At 32.8% G+C, this 17,941-nt stretch overlaps 1 protein-coding gene across 3 annotated transcripts in view; it reads right to left on the minus strand.

The window, feature by feature from the left end:
* Positions 1 to 17,941, minus strand: part of LOC143065226 (uncharacterized) — a 79,424-nt gene that overhangs the window by 50,104 nt on the left and 11,379 nt on the right. For all 3 annotated transcript variants that reach the window (XR_012975425.1, XM_076238667.1, XM_076238668.1), the window contains exons 6-10: positions 11,664 to 11,818; positions 9,715 to 9,815; positions 8,715 to 8,844; positions 7,758 to 8,002; positions 307 to 375 (exon numbers count right to left, since the gene is read on the minus strand). Coding sequence is in view for 2 of the 3 variants with exons in the window: in XM_076238667.1 (XP_076094782.1) it covers positions 307 to 375; positions 7,758 to 8,002; positions 8,715 to 8,844; positions 9,715 to 9,815; positions 11,664 to 11,818 (700 nt within the window). In the remaining variant the exon portion in view is untranslated. The remainder of the gene's footprint in view (positions 1 to 306; positions 376 to 7,757; positions 8,003 to 8,714; positions 8,845 to 9,714; positions 9,816 to 11,663; positions 11,819 to 17,941) is intronic.

A 17,941-nucleotide genomic window follows, 5' to 3' on the forward strand; every position in this document is an offset into this window, starting at 1 on the left:
ATCATCAAGATAGAATTATTTTTTGTAGAAATTGATACAAAATTTCTGTTTTATTACAGCTTTTACATTAAAGCTAGCAAGACAAATCTTTGTTTGGCTTGCTTGGTTTGTTTGTATCAATGTTTGCTCAAGCATGGCAATTAAGATAGGCGGGGCTTCAGCTTGTATACATCATACTTAAATTTTATTGGACGTTATGTTTGAGGTAGGGTAAAATAAATGTAAAATTGGTATACCGGTAAGATACCTTTAGCAAAATTGAGGAAAAGTCACTTATTTAAAAATAAAGATGAAATTAAACATTACCTTCGGAACAGCACATGGACTGTAATATGTGCAACTATCTAGAACATCTGACCACTTCACGGACTTGTGCTGAAAAAATATATATTCAAAAGATTGCAAAAACAAGGAATATGTGACATACTTAACCATTGTTAACAGTATAAAATAAACAGCTACACCAAAATTGCATGAAACACCCTTATTGTGCATATTGAAACTGTTGCAAAAATAAAATGGAATATTTAAAATGCATTTCATAAAAAGCAAATAAAATGGTTCTGACTGTAAAAAAATTAGGCATGATGATATCATTAGAAGTATGAATCTTGCATCAAATATGACTGTTAAAAGTCCCATAACTCTCAAATAACAAATCAGAATTTTTTTTAAATCAAAAGTCAACATTCATCCATCCAAATAAGTGTGGAGTTTTAAAAAACTAGATGTGTCAAAGCGACACGAATGGCCTTGGAAAATCTTCAATTTAAATAACACATGTGGACACAATAATGATGGCTGTCTCACATATCAAGAATCAGCTCAAAATTTGGAGGCGTATAGAAAAAAGTCCATATAACTGTGATTTTCAACAATTTTCAAAGTTGTAAACCCTTAATTTTGGCCAAAATTAGAGGAGCGGAACGAAACTTAAACTTGATCTGTAACTCATCATGGTTAGCACACATACCAAAAATCAGCCCAATATCTGAAAGCATTTAGAAAAAAACTCTATAATGGTTTGTTGCGAATGACGGAATGACAGGATTACGGAATTACAGAATTACAGAATAACGGACAAGGGTAAAATTATATGGCACTGACAACTTCAATGGGGGGCCATAAAAATCCAATCTTACTATCACAATCTTACTAGAACATAAAATATTTAAAAATGTCTTTTATTTATCTGAATGTCATAGTCCCATCAATCTGGAATGACACATCAGATATTTTTTTTATAATAAAAGTGTATTATATTGACCAATTCAAACATTAATGTAAGATTTCTAGTAAATTAATCTAAGCAAAAATGTGTGAAAATTTACTTTAATCTGATAATTAAAGTCCCAAAACTCTTGAACAACTAACTAGAAAATAACAATCAAAGCACCAAAGGCGCTGTAGGCAGTTAAGTAAAAAAAAGGTGAGGCAAACTTGGCAGAAGTTAAGACAAATATTGTTGAAAAATTGGTGAAAATATTATCTTGGCTATTTCTCAAGTATTGAATAATGTTTGTACCCTAAATTTTTCACTATCCAATCCTGCCACTTTTAAAAGTTATGTCCAATTATTTCTTTTAATATCTAATATCTGCGATTATGCACATACTGTACATTGTCACATGTAAGGGAAGACTTAAAATTGTGCCTGTCCATATTGAGGACCCCTATGGAGTAATTTTGTAATTGTTGCTGTATATCATATCCATTTTTCATAATTGTTTTGTACATAAATCAGGCTGCTGTAGTTTTATTGTTTTACATTTGTAATTTCCTGGTCTTTTAAAGCTTACTATGCAGTATACATGTAGGTTTTGCTAAAAGTTACAAGCTGCATGAAGGATTATTCTTATCAGATTAATAATTTCAATAATGGGGTCCAGCAGTGGTGTATGGTTTAATTCAACTATATTCTATAGTATGAATATGCCATATTAGCAGTTTTAGTTGCATCAGTTGGTGCGCATACATTGTATGCACAATCATCAAATCATAGCTGAAACTATCTTAAGTGGTGTAATTTTCTTGTAAGTTATATTACAATAAATGCTATGTTGTTATAATGGCCTAGCAATGATACAACACTTTTTGAAGCCTGTATGGTTGCCTAACTATAATTGCTTACTTTCTTCATTTATTTTGGTGGATATATATATTGTTGTCTCATTATGATGCATTGGCTATCATTCCATATATTCTTATCTTTATAATAATTGTACATGTCTTATCTATAATCAGCTTTTAATACAGAGACATGTTTTGCCTATTTGTTATTTTGATAATACAAATAATACAATTAAAATAGAAATGCATTAACATGTAAAATATATTCAAAGACAATGATCCATGACTGATTGTACAGGGCTGAACAATCCCTATGGAAATAAGATGTGCCAACACTTATACAACTGCTGACCAAATAACATTGACTTTTCATAAGTTTTCCCCTTTAAACAAACTCTAACACATAGATTACTGGTATCTTAAACTAACATAATTATAGTCAAAGTCAATAGATCATGCATATGACCGAGGGGTAAGGACCAAATATCCTCTATGGAACTGAAATGTACTAATGCTTCTTCACCTACATGGCAATCATCATTGACTTACGACGATTGGTTTCCTTCATAGTAAAATAATCAAAAGCTTTATGAATTTTCAAAGTAACGCAAGTTTCCAAGTAAAAAGAGAATAATTTAGGGGGCAGGGTCAAATATCCTCAATAGAAATTGAAAGTGACAAAGTTTATACAACTGCACACCAAATATCATTGACCATTCACTAGTGGTTCCTCAATAACTGACCTAATCAAAAACTAATACATGTAAACTAAGTTTCAGAGTCAATTGACTATGACAAAGGGGGTGGGGCTAAATATTCTGGTAATCAGGTAATGAGATATACCTATGCTAACACAACTGCGTACCAAATATCATTGACCTCCCATAAACTAGACCTAATCACACAATCACAAACTACATTTTTGTAATACATTGTTGATGCTGACCATTCTGACAAAACAACACAACTATATATACATGTATGCCTCTCTTTTTGACTCTGTCATCTTTGGCAAGACAAAAATTCCAACAAATTTAATACAAATATTTTGTCCATCTTTGTTTAATATTTCTTTATTCTTAATTTCTTAAATAAATCAATGCTGCATTTACACATAATTTGATATCAATTTGAAACGTTTAACATGTTTAAGTCTACTTCAATACGCGTCAAAATCACTTCACTGTCCAAATGAGCTTACTTTTTAACTCAATTAATAATATTCATTTGTTGTAACTGCTTGCAAGTTTATAAATAATTCCTGTCAGAAAGCTGAATCAAAACTTGTTGTATTAGTTGACATGATTACACCTGGCAAAAACAATCTTCAAAATTGATCATATATGTAGATGTACATGTAGGTATATGTAAATATTTTCATAACATCGTACATGTAGTAGTCTAGAGTTTCATTGTTGTTGTGGAACTATAGGGGTGAATAGACAATCCAGTTGCTACAGAGAATCATGTATTGTACATATACATGTACATGTATGCCTTGCCTCTTCTTGTATTAGCCATTGCAAAAGATTGGAATCAAGCTGAAATAAAAACAAATACAAATAGGTATAATATTCATTATTGCTTTAAAATTTTTTCATATACAATGTGGCATAAAGGCTTCATGTCATTTTTGTTCATCTAATGAGTTAACCTTTTTCAACTGATTTTTATAGTTCGTTCTCATGTTGTACTGTTATACCACTGTCCCAGGTTAGGGGAGGGTTGGGATCCCACTAACATGTTCAACCCCGCCACATTATTTACGTTTGTGCCTGTCCCAAGTCAGGAGCCTGTAATTCAGTGGTAATCGTTTGTTTATGTGTTACATATTTGTTTTTCGTTCATTTTTTTTATATAAATAAGGCCGTTAGTTTTCTTGTTTTCTTGTTTTACATTGTCTTATTGGGGCCTTTTATATGGGGTATGGGCTTTGCTCATTGTCGACGGCTGCACGGTGACCTATAGTTGATAATGTCTGTGTCATTTTGGTCTCTTGTGGACAGTTGTCTCATTGGCAATCATACCACATCTTCTTTTTTATATATTCACGTCTAAAATCTTTATGTATTAGTTTTGTCCATGTTCATGTTCATTGAGGCCCTTATAATTACATTTGTTATGCTTAAGTTCTCTAGGGTCCCAAGTCAGGATCGTCTGGCCTTTGTTAGTCGGCTTGTGTGATTTTCAATTATAGATTCTTGTGTATAATTCTAACTTAAGTTTAGTATGACATGAACTCCATAATCATTGAACTAGTAACTTTTGTTTAGGGTCAATTGAAGCAAGCCTTCATGTTTGATAGTTTCTCGCTGCATTGAAGACCATTTGGTGGCCTTCGGCTGTTCTCAGCTCTTTGGTCTAGTCCAAATAATTATGACGTCTTGAAAGGCTATTATAATTTTTTTCTTTGACGCCTTACTTCGACGTAAGGCGTCAAAGAAAAAAATTATAATAGCCTTTCAAGACGTCATAATTATTCGGACTACTCTTTGGTCGTGTTGTTGTCTTTTTAGCACATTTCCCATTTTCATTCCAATTTTATTTGAAATTGTTAGTGAAATATCTTGATCACGGATTCGCTGTCATCCATTGCCAATGTTATAATAAAATAATATATCTGTTCTATAAATAATTGATGTAGGAATTAAGAAAAATACTGTTTGTAACTTGTTAAAAACATAACTTCGTAACGCACAACGTTACCTTCTACAGGCTTCTTTTCGTACCATGCGAGTTTTATTTCACAGTAATTTCATAGAAAAGTGGTTTACCAGTATCAAGTTGCTGAAGGAAACGAAAAGTTATGATTCTTGAAAATTTCACGAATGCTAAATATCCGGAAAATGAAAAGTGCTTGTAAATCCAAATCAATTACGGCTTGGGAAGCGTCACAAATTTCGTACTTAATATTTTACAATTATATACTTTTGAAGTGAAATAATGCTGTCCATTAGTAAATTCTTGATAAAGTAGTAATCTTAATATTTTTTAAGCGCCTTTGGCTATATCAAAGCACATGTAGCAGTATGTAACACCAAAGCCTTAACTAAAACACGATGAAGGAAACCATCTTGAAATGACCTTGACATCGACAAAATCTAAAAATACGTATTCAAATGAGGTCCCGATTAAAATTGCAAAGGGACCTGATCAAGTATAATGTTTGGGGGTTTCCACGATACATATCAAGTACGGAGAGACACGATGACAAATAATAATAACATCAGTTTGCATTAAATAATTAAATAAAATACATATCTTCATACAATGTAGAAATAAAATAATCAAGTATTCTTACAAATTCAAGACTTATACAGAGAGGAAGTAAGACAATGCTTTTAAATATTTACCTTTATTGGGATGGAATCCACCAAATTCAACGGCGTCACTGATTAAAAATAGCCGCAAAATTATATCCATGCGCCATTTGGCAAATTTTAATGCCTACATTACAAACATTTTCGGCAATGAAATTATTCTTACAATAGCTCACTTACATCTTCATCAAAAGCACAGACGATAAAAAGCTATGCTTAACTTTTTAATTAGCACTTTTTCAAATGAAGAACATCAATTGTTTTGGGAAAATCGACGATCATTTAAGGTAATTTTCCTTATATTTATTGTTTTTCATAACAAAAAGTGTGAAAAAAATGTCTAATTAGTTAAAAAGAATCTACCAGACCTGCCAGATCAGAGAAATGGCACTTTTTCAAAAATTCCCAGGGGGGAACCAAAATCCAGGGTGCTCGCATAAGGCAGCTTAACTGCCTAAAAATTAAAAGATAGTTTCAATAGGTCATTTCTGGAATCATGTCTTTCACTGGAAAAGATCGTCCATTTCGCACGCCTTTATGACGTCATTTACCAGATAGAAGGCGCGCCTGTATCCCTGCTCTATATAAAGTTTCCAGTACTTTCACAATCGTCATTCTGTAGGGTAGTATAGAAATAATTAATGTTCCGTAAGTACATAATCGTGATTGCCGTATGACTGAGAGAGGGTGACCATAGATTAAAATTTCCCAAATATTTTGTGCAGTATAAAACAAAACTTTTTCACCTGTTTGCTCAACATGTGTTGGAAATTTCTATGCATACATTTTTGTCACGTGGTGATGGAAGTCACATGACAGATTCGTCTGAAAACCATATCCCGGAACTGGCCTATTTATCAATTCTATGAAGTTTTGAAAAAAATCAATACAAGTTTACGAGAGTTAGTGAGTTATGTAAAAAATTGCCTTTAAATAATTTAAACAGTAAGTCCTGTAAATATGAAACCAAATGTAAAAAAAAAAGTTTTTTTTAATAGAAGGGAGCTTTCTTCTGTCAATCCTAATGTTGAGTTAAAACCAAGTGAATTGGTAGATTACTATTATCTATTTTCCTATGAGTATTAAAGTAACTTAACATTTGTAGCTGGAACTTTTCTCATTAGTAAATTGTTAATCTTTTTATGGGTATTTTTTTCCTTGATTATTTTAATATATAATCAATGGGAGATAACTGTGAAATAACTAGTCGATGTGGAATATTTGTGTTTACTATCAATGGGAGATAACTCTGAAATAACTAGTAGATGTGGAATATTTGTGTTTACTATCAATGAAGCAAAAATTCAACAAAAATATCAAGACTGCATTTATTTGTTTGTTTTAGAAATGGAATATGTGGGTTTACTATCAATTAAACAGCAGTTCAACACACAATTTGTTCGTTATAGACATATATTTTTTGGCTTTATAGTTCTGAATCATTAATTTGACAATATAAATATTTTTCTTTAATAAGAATGCTTTGTATGATTTGCTTGTAGCACTTTTAACAAGATCTTTAGTATGAATCAAGGTCATAACAGACTAAAACCCCAGCCTACTTTTATTTATCTAATATTAAGAAATTCGTTTCGACTATTTTACACTATTCTCTGTTTTCAGTGACAACTGATGACATGTAACTAAATTATCTAACATGGTTTACATACTACTACATGGTTGTAACTTTTGTAAACATTTCCCTGTAGAGTTAATCTTTTCTAAACAAGTGAAACTGCGAGCTACTGCTCACTGATGATACCCCCGCCGCAAGTGGATAATATTAATAGTGTAAAAATATGCAAGTGTTCGGTAAACAGGAAGTTGTCTAGTGATGAATCTGAAAACACATCACACGGTGTAGCTGACTTATATAAATCCTGAAACCAAATTTCAGAAATCCTTGTATTGTAGTTCCTGAGAAAAATGTGACGAAAATTTTCAACTTGGCTATCATGTGTAAAATCAGACAAGTGTTCGGTAAACAGGAAGTTGTCAAGTGATGAATCTGAAAACGCATCACACGGTATGGCTGACATATATAAATGTTGATACCAAATTACAGAAAGGGTGGATGTGTAGTTCCTGAGAAAAATGTGACGAAAGTTTCATGGGACGGACTGACTGACGGACTGATGGACTGACGGACTGATGGACGGACGGACTGACGGACGGACTGACAGACAGAGGTAAAACAGTATACCCCCCCTTTTTTAAAGCGGGGGTATAAAAATTAAAAAACCGTTTTGTTTAATTTGACAAGTTTTACATCTCAGGAAGTTAATCCCTTACTATGAAGCTTTTTACATACTAAATATATACATAACTAATTTTTTTTCTAAGTTACTATATTTTCTTGTGATTTACCATTTCTTTGTGAAGCTCCTTCTTCAGACTTTTCTGCACATGCTCAGAGACAACATTACTTGGAGAGGAGTGTTGTGATAATAGATTTCTATGTCTAGTAACAGCTGGGCTGGACATGGGATAGATATGATAATTTCCATAGATAGAATTCCTGCCTGGTCTCATCACTCTCTGTCCAAAAGGTGAATCTGTTACCACGGAAGCATTTGTCTTGAATGGTGACTTACTGGTTGGTTGTTTAATATCTGAAAGGAAAATATATCATTAAGTGATGAGTAATTTATAATCAAAGCACAAAGCTCTGAAAAAACAATTTAGTATGACATCCATTATCACTGTACTAGTAAACATATCTTTAAGGGGCCAGCTGAAGGACACCTATGGGTGCAGGAGTTTCTCCCTACATTGAAGACCCATTGGTGGCCTTCAACTGTTGTCTGCTCTATGGTCAGGTTGTTGACGCTTTGACACATTCCCCATTTCCTTTCTCAATTTTAATTGTCTTAACCAATGTATGATTGTTTTATTGGTATTTAATGCCCCTTTCAGCACTATTGTGCTATATTGTGGTAGACAAGCCTGAGTGCCAGGAGAGAACCACTGAAATTTGGTAGGAAAACGGACAATTATTGTCAATCAAGATTTGAAACAAGGGCAACTCTCACATGTTGATTGTGTTGACAGTGTTGACAGGCTTCTGATACAGTAGTTTGACCTCTTAGACTACTAGGCCACCTTACAATGAATGACAAGGATACTCATAAATGCATTACAAGAATTATAACACTTTCTGATAAACTTTTTCCTTTCAATCAATATTAATGACTCACGTTTCAAGATACTGTATTTTATTTTAACAGTAAAAAAGCATGTAAGAATTAAATACAAGGTTAAATTGCTAGACTAAACATATTTTTGCATTATCAAATTACAAAACTATCTGCATAGTTTTTTCACCTGATCTTGTCTTGTCTCTGACCGACTGAATCAGTGCTTCCGTGTCAGTCTTGGAATATGTTGTCTTAGTGATGGCCGATATACAAGACTGTCTTGCTGGTAAAGGATTGTGCAGTAAAGATGGTCTAATCTGTAAAATTAATTTTCATAATTATTCTTTTTCCTGTTTCCAATTTTCAAAATGATGACTGCATTTTTGCCAATTGGACACTTAAATATAATGGTTTAAAACATATATGTATTTCATATTTTAAGTAGGGTTCTCTTCTTTTTTTCTGTCTTCCTCTGTACGAGCTAGTTTTTCCACACCTAGACAGATCTATTCATTATGTATTGTGTGTATAGGGTTATTGTAAACAATTTTTTTTTAAAGGTTCTACTACAGACATATTAAATTTTCAAAAATTCTCTATTTTAAACTATAGTGTCTTCTTCAGCAAATGGCGAACCATCCTCCAGCCACAATTATTTATTTAGAAATATTTCCCTCTCTAGAAAAGTAATTTGTCTAACACATATGATCCAAATTTATAGTTTGTAAGGTTTTCTTTAAAAACATGAACTTCCATTTATAAATATGATAAAGTATGCATTGACAGGTAATGATGGTTCTGTTAAACAAGTTTCACTTACATTTAAGAATAAACAATCTTGTCTTTTATGGAGGAAAACAACAATGGATTAAATACTAGGGTATGATTTTCAAACTAGATTCCCTAAGGAACATTTAGGTAAATATTTGATAACATTTAGTCTGGCAATTTCAGAGCAGATTTTTTAAGCCTACAGCAGGGAATTATGACAATCATTCAACAATTTTCAAACAAACTAAAGAGATAATTAATAAACAGATCAATAAATTGTGTGTTCACTCGTCAAAAGATGTTAAAAATGTCCAAGTTGTTCTAACAATGTCACAAAAACCTGTAACATTAACATTTTACTCTTCTTTTGATCTTTAACCAAACTGTTAAGAGGTTCAGCATGAAATAAAACGTACAACTGATCCAGCAAATGTCTGTCTGTCATCTGTAGAGGATGGTACTGTGATTCCCTCATCATTCAGTATACTGATCAAGGCCTCAGGATCTTCTTCAAACTCTGTAATATACATCAAAATTTAACTTAAATCTAATCCCATAAAATGATGTTTTTATGTGCATGACCAAGGAACAAAATATATTAATACAAATTCTTCTATTTGTTGGTAATTATCTTAAATATATTTACGTCAATAACAATGGATAAACCAATCTGTTGTAAAAATATTTTCTATTCCTAAGATAAATTTAGTAAATTCAGTGTTTCCATGAACTAAAAAAACAGTAAAGGACAGGGTGTGATAAGGGTTTATATCCTTCAATTTTTAACTGAAATTTTTAATCTTAAACTCAGATTTCAATTCATGTGTGCTTTTAAAGTTTAAGTAATGCAAAACTGAAGACTTCTGTAATTTTACCAATGACTATAATAAATGCATAAAATGACCCTTGTACATGATTTGTGAGAAATACATAGATTTTGGTCATTTATGATGTAAGTTTGTGGACATCATTCAAATATATCATTATATAGCACACGCAAAAACCATTTAACTAAATGAACAAAATCTTTCATGTAGATATTTACATACTACTAAAATGAGCTCAATATTTCTTTTTAACAAATACTTTGAGAAAATATGTTAACTTTGTAGAAAATTGGAAATAAGTGATTTGACTAAAATTTCCTTAATAAATATTTAAGTTTAAACTTTGTATATACTAAAACAATATTTTAAAGCCTAAATCACCAAATTTTGAAATACTTCATTTTTTAGGCTGAAAAGGTCCCTTAGTGAACCTGTTTTTTGTTTGTTGAATATCTGAACAATTGACACACACGTGAAGAGAAATATATACTCATTTGCAATGCCAGTGTCTGTAGTAATGTTTTAATATTCAATGAATGAATCTTTGTAAAACTGGTAAATTATCAAGTATTTTGTATAAAGGATGTGGCTTATAATCTAGGAACAAACAATAGTTTTCAATTGGTATAATGAGAGTTAATCAATCATATTTTTAGGAACATCAGATTTCATGTGTTTTTTTTAAAGATACATTAACAACAATTTCTTAAAACTTTTATTAAATTGTTTCATAAAACAATAATTTTTTCAAATAATGAAGAAGTTTACACGGAATTTTTCTTATTTTACCAGCACTGTTAACAAAATAACCATAAAAATAAGGATGTGATTATAAGTTATATGGTTCGCTACTGACCCCCTACGGATCCATAGAGGGTTAGTAAAATCCATAGGGAGAGTCACCTTTTATTCAAACCATATAACGAATTTATCGCTTGCTAGACATTTTCTGCTGCAATTTGTTGAAAAATAAACAATGAAACACAACAAAATTAATAGATGACGTCACCATTAACGCATCATGAACCCCCTATGAAATTTACTACCCCCCTACGGTCTCATTGGGGCTCACGTCACGTGACGGAGTTAAACCAATCACAACGTGATAATTTACCCACGGTGCGATAAATCCCTATAGTAATAAGAAAACTTCAGGTACGGCCAAACTCCAAATCTTTATATTTATGAAAAAGAATAGTATAGAATTGATGTGATTTATGGTAATGAAATCCATAACTAAATAATTTACCAGTTATTCATAGAGTTTTTCCTTCACTAATTTTCATACAGCTAAATAAGAGTGTTTAAAAGCAATATCATTCTAATATTTTTAAATGGCTATGTGTTTTTTTTTTCTTCAAAGTTTATGTCATACATATTTTCAAACCACATCCTAATTTTATACATAAATCATACAAAGTTGATTCCTTGACATTTGGACTTGAGCAGCCATTGTGTTTCTCTTTTTGTACTAAATAAACATTTAAACAGATATTATCTCTGCATCTCTATACTAAATGTATTATCCTTATATGAACCTGTGATGTTTTTCTTCTCTGCATCAAACTCTAATGCCTTCTTAGCACTAATGAATCTATCATTATCAGTCAGCTGGTCTGGATCACATGGTAACTCCCCTAGGATACGTCTTTTCCCTAGATTGGTACAACTTTTCTTCTTTATCTTTCCAGTACTACAAAGCAAGTTTTTTTTTTATTCATATTCATATTTCATTCAGGCATTATATAGCAGGAAAAATAATATTTGGACATAGTTTGAACAAGAATGTGTCCACAGTACACGGATGCCCCACTCACACTATCATTTTCTATGTTTAAAGGACTGTGAAATTGGAATAAATTCTCTAATTTGGCATTAAAATTAGAATGATCTTATCAAAGGGAACATGTATACTAAGTTTCAAGTTGATTGGACTTCTACTTTATCAAAAACTACCTTGACCAAAAACTTTAACCTGAAATTTGCACTATCATTTTCTATGTTCAGTGAACCGTAAAATTGGGGTCAAAACTCTAATTTGGCATTTAAATTAGAAAGATCATATCATAGGGCACATGTATACTAAGTTTCAAGTTGATTGGACTTAAACTTCATCAAAAACTACCTTGACCAAAAACTTTAACCTGAAGCCAAAAACTTTAACCTGAAATTTGCACTATCATTTTCTATGTTCAGTGAACCGTAAAATTGGGGTCAAAACTCTAATTTGGCATTTAAATTAGAAAGATCATATCATAGGGCACATGTATACTAAGTTTCAAGTTGATTGGACTTCAACTTCATCAAAAACTACCTTGACCAAAAACTTTAACCTGAAGCCAAAAACTTTAACCTGAAATTTGCACTATCATTTTCTATGTTCAGTGAACCGTAAAATTGGGGTAAAATCTCTAATTTGGCATTAAAATTAGAAAGATCATATCATAGGGAACATGTGTACCAAGTTTGAAGTCGATTGGACTTCAACTTCATCAAAAACTACCTCGACCAAAAACTTTAACCTGAAGCGGGACAGACGGACGAACGGACGAACGGACGAACGAACGGACGAACGGACGCACAGACCAGAAAACATAATGCCCCTCTACTATCGTAGGTGGGGCATAAAAACACACCTTTCAAAAATATTTGATGGAATTCCAAATTTAACATTAAATCAAAAAGAAAAAGAAATCCAGTTACACCACTTGCACAATCAAATTTTCATGTCAGTGATAATAAATATTTTGAGCAACAACATTGAAGATGCTTAGACTGTGACTTGATAGTAAACCATCGTAATCCTTCACTTAACAAGCATGTACTAATTTCAGACTATGCCTTGATAGTAAACCATCGTAATCCTTCACTTAACAAGCATGTACTAATTTCAGACTATGACTTGATAGTAAACCATCGTAATCCTTCACTTAACAATCATGTACTAATTTCAGACTATGCCTTGATAGTAAACCATCGTAATCCTTCACTTAACAAGCATGTACTAATTTCAGACTATGACTTGATAGTAAACCATCGTAATCCTTCACTTAACAAGCATGTACTAATTTCAGACTATGACTTGAAAGTAAACCATCGTATTCCTTCACTTAACAAGCATGTACTAATTTCAGACTATGACTTGATAGTAAACCATTGTAATCCTTCACTTAACAAGCATGTACTAATTTCAGACTATGACTTGATAGTAAACCATCGTAATCCTTCACTTAACAATCATGTACTAATTTCAGACTATGACTTGATAGTAAACCATCGTAATCCTTCACTTAACAAGCATGTACTAATTTCAGACTATGACTTGATAGTAAACCATCGTAATCCTTCACTTAACAAGCATGTACTAATTTCAGACTATGACTTGATAGTAAACCATCGTAATCCTTCACTTAACAAGCATGTACTAATTTCAGACTATGACTTGATAGTAAACCATTGTAATCCTTCACTTAACAAGCATGTACTAATTTCAGACTATGTTGTACTGTGAACTAGGGTCAAAAAGTTAATCAACCAAATAAATGAAACAATTCACATAACAAGAGTGCATATGATACATTAAAATGTTTCACCGCTTTCACTAACAATAATTAATTTTATGTTGATAGTCGTAAAGAGAAAGTTTTACTGCTAGTATCATATCAATTTAACATGATTAATGATTCATGAGGTCAAGGTTAGATAAACCAAGCCAGCAAGACTTGTACACTTTACAATCATTCCATATACCAAAAATAGTTGACCTGGTACTTTTAGTATAAGAAAAACTAGAGGCTCTAAAGAGCCTGTGTCGCTCACCTTGGTCTATGTGCATATTAAACAAAGGACACAAATGGATTCATGACAAAATTGTATTTTGGTGATGGTGATGTGTTTGAAGTTCTTACTTTACTGAACATTCTTGCTTCTTACAATTATATCTATAATGAACTTTGCCCATTAGTAACAGAGAAAAAAAATTGACTATAAAGGGCAATAACTCCTTAAGGGGTCAATTGACCATTTAGGTCATGTGGACTTATTTGTAGATCTTACTTTGATGAACATTATCGCTGTTTACAGTTTGTCTCTATCTATAATAATATTCAAGATAATAACCAAAAACAGCAAAATTTCCTCAAAATGACCAATTCAGGGGCAGCAACCCAACAACGGGTTGACCGATTCATCTGAAAATTTCAGGGCAGATAGATCTTGACCTGATAAACATATTTACCCCATGTCAGATTTCCTCTAAATGCTTTGGTTTTTGAGTTATAAGCCAAAAACTGCATGTTCTATTTTTAGCCGTGGCGGCCATCTTGGTTGGTTGACCGGGTCACGCCACACATTTTTTAAACTAGATACCCCAAAGATGATTGTGGCCAACTTCGGATTAATTTGGCCCATTAGTTTCAGAGGAGAAGATTTTTGTAAAAGATTACTTAGATTTATGAAAAATGGTTAAAAATTGACTATAAAGGGCAATAACTCCTTAAGGGGTCAACTGACCATTTCGGTCATGTTGACTTATTTGTAAATCTAACTTTGCTGAACATTATTGCTGTTTACAGTTTATCTCTATCTATAATAATATTCAAGATAATAACCAAAAACGGCAAAATTTCCTCAAAATTACCAATTCAGGGGCAGCAACCCAACAACGGGTTTACCGATTCATCTGAAAATTTCAGGGCAGATAGATCTTGACCTGATAAACATATTTACCCCATGTCAGATTTCCTCTAAATGCTTTGGTTTTTGAGTTATAAGCCAAAAACTGCATGTTCTATTTTTAGCCGTGGCGGCCATCTTGGTTGGTTGACCGGGTCACGCCACACATTTTTTAAACTAGATACCCCAAAGATGATTGTGGCCAACTTCGGATTAATTTGGCCCATTAGTTTCAGAGGAGAAGATTTTTGTAAAAGATTACTTAGATTTATGAAAAATGGTTAAAAATTGACTATAAAGGGCAATAACTCCTTAAGGGGTCAACTGACCATTTCGGTCATGTTGACTTATTTGTAAATCTAACTTTGCTGAACATTATTGCTGTTTACAGTTTATCTCTATCTATAATAATATTCAAGATAATAACCAAAAACGGCAAAATTTCCTCAAAATTACCAATTCAGGGTCAGCAACCCAACAACAGGTTGACCGATTCATCTGAAAATTTCAGGGCAGATAGATCTTGACCTGATGAACATTTTTACCCCACATCAGATTTCCTCTAAATGCTTTGGTTTTTGAGTTATAAGCCAAAAACTACATTTTACCCCTATGTTCTATTTTTAGCCGTGGCGGCCATTTTGGTTGGTTGACCTGGTCACGCCACACATTTTTTAAACTAGATACCCCAAAGATGATTGTGGCCAAGTTTGGATTAATTTGGCCCAGTAGTTTCAGAGGAGAAGATTTTTGTAAAAGATTACTTAGATTTATGAAAAATGGTTAAAAATTGACTATAAAGGGCAATAACTCCTAAAGGGGTCAACTGACCATTTCGGTCATGTTGACTTATTTGTAAATCTAACTTTGCCGAACATTATTGCTGTTTACAGTTTATCTCTATCTATAATAATATTCAAGATAATAACCAAAAACAGCAAAATTTCCTCAAAATGACCAATTCAGGGGCAGCAACCCAACAACGGGTTGACCGATTCATCTGAAAATTTCAGGGCAGATAGATCTTGACCTGATAAACATATTTACCCCATGTCAGATTTCCTCTAAATGCTTTGGTTTTTGAGATATAAGCCAAAAACTGTATTTTACCCCTATGTTCTATTTTTAGCCGTGGCGGCCATCTTGGTTGGTTGACCGGGTCACGCCACACATTTTTTGAACTAGATACCCCAATGATGATTGTGGCCAAGTTTGGTTCAATTTGGCCCAGTAGTTTCAGAGGAGAAGATTTTTGTAAAAGTTAACGACGACGGACGCCGGACGACGACAGACGACGCCGGACGCCGGACGCAAAGTGATGGGAAAAGCTCACTTGGCCCTTCGGGCCAGGTGAGCTAAAAAAAACACCACAAAACACAAAAACTTTTCATTGTACAATTAATATAAACAGCATAAAATTTATTTCATTTCTTTAACACATAGAAAAATGTGAGAAAATACTATAAATTTTATTAAAGGAATGACTGTAACAATTTTTCTGTCTATGAAGAAATAACATAAAAAAATTGGTGCATACTGAATAACCTGTGTAGAATGATATTTTAAAGAATGCACTAGATGTTATTTCGAAAATAGTAAGAAAAACATATTACAGTCATTCCTTAAAATTTAATTCTTAATTCCATTTTAAGCTGGAATAAATCGTGACAAAACATTGATGACGTCCATGTCACATTACAAAATTATAATCTATGAGCTGATAGACAACACACTGTCAGCCAATTAAAAGATGTGTTACATCAAAAATTAAATTATTTTAAGATAATTTGATGGTGCTTACTGCCGATTTTACACAAGAGTGCACACACTGAAATGTCTCGCCTTCTATACTAATCATTGATATTATGTTGATAGTCCTAAGTATAAAGCTTTATTACAGCTGTCTCATAAACTTGACATTAACCAAGATAACTAAACAAAGACCAATGAACCATGAAAATGAGGTCAAGGTCAGATGAACCATGCCAGGCAGACATGTACAGCTAACAATGCTTCTATACAACATATATAGTTGACCTATTACTTATAGTTTAAGAAAAATAGACCAAAACACAAAAACTTAACACTGTGCAATGAACCGTGAAAATGAGGTCACAGTCAAAAGAAACCTGCGCTACTGACATAAAAATCATAAAATATTTCCATACACCAAATATAGTTGACCTATGGCATATAGTATTGGATAAAAAGACCAAAACTCAAAAACTTAACTTTGACCACTGAACCATGAAAATGAGGTCAAGGTCTCATGACATCTGCCCGCTAGACATGTACACCTTACAATCATTCCATACAACTAATATAGTAGACCTATTGCATATAGTATGAAAAAAAGAGACCAAAACACAAAAATTTAACTATAACCACTGAACCATGAAAATGAGGTCACGGTCACATGACATCTGCCCGCTAGACATGTACACCTTACAATCATTCCATACAACAAATATAGTAGACCTATTGCATATAGTATGAAAAAAACAGACCAAAACACAAAAATTTAACTATAACCACTGAACCATGAAAATGAGGTCAAGGTCAGATGACACCTGCCAGTTGGACATGTACACCTTACAGTCCTTCCATACACCGAATATACTAGCCCTATTGCTTATAGTATCTGAGATATGGACTTGACCACCAAAACTTAACCTTGTTCACTGATCCATGAAATGAGGTCGAGGTCAAGTGAAAACTGTCTGACAGACATGAGGACCTTACAAGGTACGCACATATCAAATATAGTTATCCTATTACTTATAATAAGAGAGAATTCAACATTACAAAAAATCTGAACTTTTTTTTCAAGTGGTCACTGAACCATGAAAATGAGGTCAAGGACATTGGACATGTGACTGACGGAAACTTCGTAACATGAGGCATCTATATACAAAGTATGAAGCATCCAGGTCTTCCACCTTCTAAAATATAAAGCTTTTAAGAAGTGAGCTAACACCGCCGCCGCCGCCGCCGTAGCCGCCGCCGCCGGATCACTATCCCTATGTCGAGCTTTCTGCAACAAAAGTTGCAGGCTCGACAAAAACCTCAAAATTTCAAGTTTTTTTTACACTACTGGTAAAAAAGAAACACTTTCTTATCCTGAAGTGAATGTTGATTAAAT

The sequence above is a fragment of the Mytilus galloprovincialis genome, chromosome 2, assembly GCF_965363235.1.
Source record: "Mytilus galloprovincialis chromosome 2, xbMytGall1.hap1.1, whole genome shotgun sequence".
NCBI lineage: Eukaryota > Metazoa > Mollusca > Bivalvia > Mytilida > Mytilidae > Mytilus > Mytilus galloprovincialis.